Source organism: Juglans microcarpa x Juglans regia, chromosome 2D (assembly GCF_004785595.1).
Source record: "Juglans microcarpa x Juglans regia isolate MS1-56 chromosome 2D, Jm3101_v1.0, whole genome shotgun sequence".
In the NCBI taxonomy this organism is placed as follows: domain Eukaryota; kingdom Viridiplantae; phylum Streptophyta; class Magnoliopsida; order Fagales; family Juglandaceae; genus Juglans; species Juglans microcarpa x Juglans regia.
This window is the reverse complement of record NC_054596.1, coordinates 40,846,666-40,855,863: the sequence shown is the minus strand read 5'-3', so window position 1 is coordinate 40,855,863 and position 9,198 is coordinate 40,846,666. Positions and strand designations below refer to the sequence as shown.

At 32.6% G+C, this 9,198-nt stretch overlaps 1 protein-coding gene across 1 annotated transcript; it reads right to left on the bottom strand.

The window, feature by feature from the left end:
• Positions 1-2,201: 2,201 nt before the first annotated feature.
• LOC121250007 (cytochrome P450 94A2-like) lies at positions 2,202-3,982 on the bottom strand. Its single transcript, XM_041148909.1, has one exon. The coding sequence runs from the start codon at positions 3,870-3,872 to the stop codon at positions 2,319-2,321; it is 1,554 nt and encodes a 517-aa protein (XP_041004843.1). The 5' UTR covers positions 3,873-3,982; the 3' UTR covers positions 2,202-2,318.
• Between the last annotated feature and the right edge of the window lie 5,216 nt (positions 3,983-9,198).

Below are 9,198 nucleotides of genomic sequence, written 5' to 3'. Positions count from 1 at the left end.
CAACACCTCACAAACGTGAAGCCACCAACAACTCTAATGCTGAGATTCAAAAATCAAACACCAACAACTCTAAAGATAAAGATCATCTTGTACATATATCAGTTATAGCAGATAAGGATAATAACAAATAACATCTAATGTAATTCAAATATTTCTTTGATGTAATTGTTGTAACAACTCTGTACATATCTTTTATAAATAAAATACGTTGGTCCCTCTGTGAAAGAAAGGGAAACCAGGTTTAGAAATCTATTAAAGCTTATCACTATGTCCGTCACGAAGTTCCCGTATGAAATGGTAGGATCTTGGTAGGGCGGTGGCCGCATAGGGTGAAAGAGATTGTCTTTTTGGATCTATTGTTTTGGTGAAAAAGATAAGGAAAACGCTATTATGTCGCTTGAATTTGTCTCTTTATTTTGATCGTTTATATATTTAAATTTTTTTTACTTAATGATTAAAAAAGTAATTTTTAATATATTAGTATTTTTTTTAATTTTTAAAAATATTTAAAAAATGTAAAAAATAAAAGAAGATAAAAATAAAAAAAATAACTTTACGTTAAGAGGCACGCTCAACGGTCAAAATTGGATGGCATGGTAGAACTACTCGAAAGATAATGGATAGTAGGAAAAGCATGAGGAGGGAAACTGAGGTAGAAGTTGGATCAACAGTACCATGTCTTATATAATTTGGGCAGCACTCTCTCTCTCTGTAGGGGTCACGAACTCTGGTTATCTGTGGATGAGAAATGTTGCAGCTTTCCAGGATAATTGGGTCAAGGTGAGGTTATTCAAATCCTAATGGTCAAATTGTTGTTCCATTTGTGTGTTAATTGCACAAGTTTATGGATCGACAGATCTAGATCTTAGGAATATGTTGAATTTATATAATGATACGGAATATGTTGAATTTATTTTATAATAAAAAAAAATGACATATTAGATGGAGATATATTAAAAAATGACTTATCGGTTTGTAAATTTACTTTCTTAAAATTTCGGTTGAATTTCTGTTTTAGTTAATTGATTTCTGCTTTCTTTGGTCTTGGAAATGATTTATTCCATCGTACCTTCAAATAAAAAATAAAAAAAAAAAGTTGTTATGTACAACCACAATACAAAAGACTAGATATATATGTTTCATTTTTTTAAGTAGTGAGCACTAACCAAAACAGTCACCAGAAAATTACCTTCAGGACTGGAGCTCCGAGCTCCATAACTGCCTCGTGCGAACTGTCTTTAGGACTGAGTTAACGGATTCAACAACAAAAGCAAATAGACCCAAAAACTCGACATAGCTCGAGCAAAACTGAAGATGAAAATAGAATGTTTAGTGGTGATTGCTAAACGGTCACACGTGACTTTCAATACCTTCGATCGTTCACACAAACAAGCATCTAGACAACTCTCTTTAATAATTAAATTTGGATAAATATTTTATATAGAATAATGTTAGGTAAAAGTTTCAAATAGACAATTTTTATATAAGCTCTTTGTAAAAGAATTCTATTATATACAGTCATTTTTACGTACTTCTTAAACATTCTATTGATTTGTGATTGATTAAAATAGTTATTTTATTTTTAAAAAAATATGCAGTCAATCACATTAATAAAATATATAAAAGAGTATATAAAAATAATTACACAAATTTTTTTTTTTTTTGTAAAAAAATAGATTTTATTAAATTTTTTTATATTTTTTTTAAAGTGAAATCTATATTTTTACGAAGACTTACATAAATAAGACTTATCGGTAGGAAAATTCATTTCTCTTTTATATAATGTAATTGCGAATGCTGTAAGGTAGAGTCTACCGACAACCCCCGTGATTCATGTCAGTGTTTTACCCATCACCTAGCGAAGCAGCAGAATCGAAAACCACAACGGGACAAGTTCCCGAATCCTACACCTCGTCTCATTTTTTGATAATGTCTATGCTTTTAAATTAATAGACATTCGAATGATTCAAGACTGATTCAAATGGAAAGATTATCTAATTAAGATTTCGTTTAAACATTGAACTGAATTGAATTTAATTGAATTGAGATAATAAAATATTATTTTTTAATATTATTATTATTTTAATATTTAAAAGAATTAAATCGTTTATTATATTTTATGTTAGAATTTAAAAAAATTATAATGATGTGTTGAGATAAAATGAGATGAATTGAAATGGATTTGAGATTCAAACTATCCATAAATAAATAAAAAAATTAATATAATAACAACTAAACATAGAGACATTAAATAACACGCTAAAATATTAATAGTACATACTACATAGATTATTAAGGCATGTTTGGATGCATGCATATCACTCTTTCGCATCATCCCTCTCAACAATCTTCACCGGAAGCCCACCTTTCATTTTGGAAGTCAAGTACGGTATAAACTCCGGCTCAAATCCTTCTTCCATTAACGGCACCACCTTGAACCTCCTTAGAATCCCCGCAACCAACCTCTTCATCTGCAGGAATGCCATCTCCTTCCCTAAACAAATCCTCGGTCCCGCCTGGAACACTGTGTATGTGTATGCGTCCCTCCCTACGAACCTCCAATGCTTCTCCTCCTCCTCGCTCTTCTCCAGCCATCGCTCCGGCTTAAACTCTGCCCAGTCCGAACCCCACAGCGTCTCCATCCTTCCCATGGCGTATTGATGGTACGTCACTCTCATTCCCTTCTTCACCACCGTCCCGTCCGGCAAAATGTCGTCGATGGCGGCCTCCTTCGTGTCTGCAGCGACGGGCGGGTATAGCCGCATGCTTTCGCACAAAGAAGCGTGGGTGTACACCATGTCTTTGACTTCATCATAAATAGGAGATTCGGATTTTTCTCTGATTTCCTTCAGAACCTCAGCCTCAACAAGTGGGTTCTTGGAAAGTAGCCAGAAATACCATGTCAAAGCCGACGAGGTAGTGTCACGCCCGGCAAGTATGAAGCTTATCACTATGTCAGTCACGAAATTCTCGTCCGAATGGCCGGAGCTCAAGAATCTTGACAAGAGGTCGACGGAATCGAGCGAGGCCTTCTCGCCGAGCTCGTGCTTCTTTTCTCTTATAATCTTTGTGGCAAATTCTCGGACTTCTGATACTGCGATTCTCAGACGTTTCTCGGACCCAATATTTAACAGCTTCTTGATTTTCCAGACGAGGGGGATTAACGAAATGAACCTCTCGCTGCTGATCTTGACGCCTTCCTCAAAAGCTTCTGCGAACTTGGCTTTTGGAAGAGAGGGCAACAAGTAGGCAGGGTCGAACCCAAAAGCGATTTTGCATATATTGTCGAAGGCGAACCGCTGAAGAATATCCTGGAAGTCTAGGACAGTTCCGGTTTTGGCGGCAGCCAAGGATAGGATGGGGATGAGGCGGTCAGAGAGTTCGGTGTCGACTACGGTCTCGACGAACTTACGTAGAGACTTGGTGTTGAACTCATGGCTGGAGACTTGTCTCTGAAACTTCCAGGACTCGCCGTCCACGTTGAAGATGCCGAAGCCGAGCAAGTCTTTGAGGACACGCTGGAAATTGCCTCCCTTGCCGTAGTTATGAAATTCGGTCTTGAGGATATGCTGGACGACGGCAGGGTTGGCCGTGATGACCTGGTAGCTGTTGAAGGATCGGCGGAGAACGATGGTGGCGGAGGGTGAGCTTTTCAGAATGTCAGTCACCCATTGCATACGTCGTTTTTGGTTGGCGTACACTGCAAAGAAAGAACCGATTAAGGGGTAGGATTTTGGGAGCTGGGTAGTAATGGTACTGGGGGAAGGTGGAGATTGTTTTTGGGATTTTGATCTTCTCGTGAGGAAGAAGAATGAAAGCAAGGGAACAAGAACAGTCAGAGAAACAAAGGCCATGAATTGGAGCGACTCCATGTCTGATCGATCTTTGGTAAAGTTTTCTTCGGACACCTTTTGTTGACCCTTTTTGTGTTTTCAGTTTTGGATACCACAGTATATGTTTGAAGATTAGGATAGTGGATTTTGGTGGGTATTTATAATAAGAAAAGAGAGATGTAATAGTAAATTATCTAACTGCCATGTAATTGTTGTTTTATGTAACTGTTAGATTTATTTTATAATAAAAATAAATTTATAATTTAATAAATAAAAATAAATTTATAATTTAATAAATTTAATAAATAAAAATAAATTTATAATTTAATAAATTACATAAAATTACGTTAATTTATAAGATTATTTTTATATAATTCATTTATAATTAAAATATTTCTCATTTATAATATCACAGGAGTGCGATATCTTTCAACATATTTGCACAGGTTCACCCCAATTCTTTGGCAAATTTATATAAATGCCTATTTCAAGTTTACTTCTAACCTCAATCACCCCCAATTCTTTTAAATTTGCATATGCCACATTTGTAAAGTAAAATTAAATTATTTGGACAATATCAATTGAGCGGTGCTACATGCACCCAGGATCGATCATTGTTATATATATATATATATTTTTTTTGTTTTTTAAAAGCATTTTTGTGTTTACTCTTTTTTTAAAATATTAAAAAATAAACACACAAATGCTTTAAAAAAAATATCGGTACATTTTATCAGTGTACTTTTCATTTTTTATATCAAATATTTAATAAACAGTATAAGATCTCCTCAATCTGTCTTTTTCTTTTTATTTTTAAAATCTAAAATTTAAACGAAAATGTTAAGAGATATTGTGGGATGCTTGAATATGGGCCAATTCCGAATATATGAGTTTATGGATGAAAGATTTGAAATAACCGCTTTTAACTGGCCAGCATATCTGTTTAAGCTCCTTTCAAACACGTGAATGATAATTTGTCCTGTCGCTCATTTTATTTATTTTTTTTTTTTTTCGGTAAACGGGGTTAGACTCATCGGTTACGCCATAGAAACTTCCACCTCGTGTGAACGCGGAACTATTCATTCTTTTTCCCTTGTCTAACTTTCTTGGAGGCGAAGCTTGTACGTACGTTCCGTTGAGGATCTGTTTGCATAATTAAAACGTAAATAAAATATTATCAAAATATTATTTATTATTATTATTATTATTATAAAATTTTTAAAAAATTAAATTATTCATTATATTTTATATAAAAATTTAAAAAATTTATAAAAATAAGATGAGATAAAACTATTTATATATTCAAAAGAGATCTTAGATAAGATAAATTGTTATTTTAAAATTTTTTATAATTTTTTTTAAACATTACTAAAATTTAAAATCTTTTTAATTTTAAATATTTGACATTTTTATTTAATTATTAATGACAACTTTTTCAAACTTTAAAATTAAAAATGTCGTACATGACCATCATTTATCGTGCCAATTTCTATCTTGCTCCAACCAGATATATAGATAAATATTTTTATACTCAAGATAGATTTTATATGCTTTCGTATGCAAATGCGTCTCACAACGTGTGAGGACAATTTCTTGGTTAGTCACATGATGTTACCATGTTAATGTCTCAAATCAGCAGCAAATGTCAACATTTCCTCGTCTTGGATTTTCTTCTTCATCGGTAAGGCAATGCTACTCTGCCGCCCAGCTGTCTGTTTTTTTTTTTTTTTTTTTTTTTTTTTTTTTTTTTTTTTTTTTTTTTTTTTTTTTTTGCTTTTTTCTTTTCATATTTTTTTAATACATTTTTATTTTTTAAAAAAATAAAAAAAATACATCAATACACTTAAAATCACTTACTTAATCATTAAGTAAAAAATAATAAAAATAAAAAATAAAAAATACGAACAATCAAAACAAGTAGACAAATCAAGTGAACAAAAAAACTTTTCCCTCATCTATATTAATCAAGTGGACAAATCAAGTGATTTTAGGTTTGTTAATTACTTAGTAAAACCAATCTATATTAATCTAAAACAATGACAAGGCAACTTGCATAAAAATATTAATTAGCATTTAACGCCAAAAGATAGCGATGAATATTGGGTTGATCAGGACCAAGTCTCGTATATAGAGTTTGGTCCTTGCGAAAAGAAAGTCTTGTCCCTTTTGATCTTCAGAAAGAAAATGATCATGGATTTGTTGGTGTACCCAGTTTTATGCAAATCAATCTGCCATAGGATTTTTGAAGCTGAATATGAAGAAAACCACATAAATGGATGTTTATGATTAAAACAAACACCATGATTGAATTTTTCGAGATCAATTATTCTAAAAGTAATTGAGGACAAAATTTGAAAATAGATCAATAAAGAAACCAGCACTAAGAAGAGGATTAAAGCATCCACGAACTGGGCAAAGGGGCAAAAACGATGGGGAAAAAAACAAATGTCATGTCAAGTGCGTGGTGTTAATAAACAATGGCTAATGTATAGATTTACTCATAATAACAATGTAAGTGCCAAGAATTTTATGACTTGATGACTTATAATCTGATTCTCCAAATGAAAAATTTGGATTCGAAAGCCCCCACTCCCTTTATATATATATATAAAAAAAAATAACAACGTAAGTACTAGTTAATTTGTTTATAGGGATCGAGCATGTAGTTTGAGAAGAAGAAGAACGTCAAACTAATCAAGAAATCACCCCTTTACGCTCTGATAAATTATCAGTTTACCTGTAAAGATTTATTCAACAATCTCTTTTGTACAGATCTTAGAATAACAAAGATTGATATAAAAAATACACTAACAAAACCAACAAGATTCGAAATAATACAAATATCAGAACAGGATCAAGAAATATCAAGAAACAGAATAATATCAAGAACAATAATCAAATAAATAAAATGAATAAAGAAAATAAAGAATCAACACAACCGATTTACGTGGTTCGACTCTAATGGTCTACGTCTACGACAGTAATGACCTCAAAGCTTTATTGATAATCAATATCCTTCACAGAGAAGCCTCAGAACCACACATATTTACAAAGCCCTCATCACTCAACAGAAAATCGCACAGATTTTCTCCTCAAAGTGAAACCCTAAGCAAAACCCTAGGTTCTTCTCTCTCCGTTCTCTCTCTCTCTCAAAACCTCTCCAAAACCAGAATAAAAAACACAATGAATCAGAGTTACACATATCGGGTTAGCAATGAATATATAGAATGAAACAGATGCCAACACGTGTCATGATCCTGCGGCTTGAGTTTCTTTCTTTTCTAATGTAGCTTACGAGTCACGTGCAGGTCACGTGATCAACTAGCTCAGTGGATTAATCTTCAAAGATTTCAAAATCAGCCACTTGTCCACCATTCAAATGTCACATAAGAAAGAGGATTAGAGATTAAAAACAACATATAAATAAATGTATTGACATAACATTTACAGCCTGCAAATATGAAAATCAAAATAAGGTTTCATGTATGATGCTGAACAGGTGCCACGTAAGTTCTTGAAAGAACTAAATGGTTTTTGAAGTATGATCATCAATAAATATGGGTCTGAGCTTGAAATGAGGAGTTTTTTATAACGTTGTTTGAAATCTATTAAATACGTTGGTCCTCTGTGAAGGAAAGGAAACCAGATTTAGAAATCTATTAAAGCTTATCGCTATGTCTGTCACGAATTTCTCTTCTGAATGGCCTGAGCTCAAGAACCTTGACAAGAGGTCAACAGAATCGAGCACGGTATTCTCGCTAAGCTCGTGCTTCTTTTCTCTTATTATTTTTGTGGCAATTCTCGAACTTCTGAGACTAGTCTTTCTAACGCTTCTCGGAGCCAACATCCAAAAGCTTCTTGATTTTCCAAACAATGGGGATTAATGCATTAAACCTCTCGCTGCTAATCTTGACGCATTCTTCAAAAGCATCAGCGAACTTGGCTTGTGGAAAAGAGGGCAACAAGTAGGCAGGGTTGAACCCAAAAGCGATTTTGCATATATATCGAAGGTGAACCTCTGAAGAATGTCCTGGAAATCCAGGACAGTTCCGGTTTTTGAGTTCCATTTAGAGATAAGAATGGAGTGGATCGGTTGCTTTGCTATTTTAAATTCAAGAGAGAGAGTTGAAAGAGGCTTTAAGATAACACGAGGTAGCCTGGCTGAACGAGTTGTTTGTTTAGTAATAAAAGTTGAATGATTGGCTATTAAGAATGAATGCTTTCTTGTTTTTATCAATACACGTGTAAGTCAGGTGGAATAATCAGTTAATTTTCTTTTAAAAAAGAAAACAGAGCATTTTTTTTTTAATTTCAAATTAGATAGGAATCTTTTTGCAGCTTAAATGTTAATCAATCAAGAGCATCACACTTACATTAAAAATAGATGGGGATGAGAAGAAGAGATAAAAGTTATGAATAAAATAAAGATACTCCATTAATTAGGCATGCGATTAATTAGCATTTCTTACAATACGGTGCTACCATCTTAAGTATTTTTCTCGCCCGGCAAGTAACATTCCATCGTACCTTAAAATAAAAAAAAAAAGTTATGTAAAACCACAGCACAAAAGACTAGATGTATATACTTCCTTTTTTTAAGTAGTGAGCACTAACCAAAACTGTCGTCAAGCCTCGAGCTCTATAACTGCCATTATTTTAGTTAACGAGTCAACAGATTCAACAACATGAAAAGATGGACCTAGAGATTGGATGATCTACTTAATCATTTAAGTATGGGTTACAACCCATAAACTTTAAACTTAATGCCAAAGCAACAACACTAACACCAAATCGCCTCAAGAGGAAAAATCTACTAGCTCGAGTCAAAATAAAAATCACATAATGCAAAATCGCCTCAAGGGAAAAAATTTACTAGCTTAAGCAAAACTGAAAATGAAAATAAAGTGTTTAGTAATGATCGCTAAACGGTCACCCGTGACCTTCAATATGTTCAGTTATCATATAAACATTCACACATACAAACATCCTAAACAATCCCTTTTAATAATTAAATTTGGATAAAAGTTTTACATAAAGTAATACTAGGTACAAGCTCTAAATAGATAATTTACATGCAAATCTTCTGTATTTTTTTGTACACTTTTAAAAATAAAATCTATTTTTTTTACAAGGATTTAAGTGAAACTTTTCTACTTAAAAGTTGTAAAAATCATTTCCCTTTTACATAATATAATAGAAAATATTAATGAAATCCCTTAAATTTACCGTTCAATTTTATCATTCACACATTTAATTTTTGTATTTATTTACATTTTATTTAATATTTAAAAAAATAATTATTAGTGAATTTATATATTTTTTTTAATTAAAAATGTTAAAAAAATACTTTTATGTCCCGCTACCA

What these genes read in the sequence shown, in the direction of transcription:
- LOC121250007 (XM_041148909.1), bottom strand. Translation starts at nt 3,872, where the DNA reads ATGGAGTCGCTCCAATTCATGGCCTTTGTTTCTCTGACTGTTCTTGTT.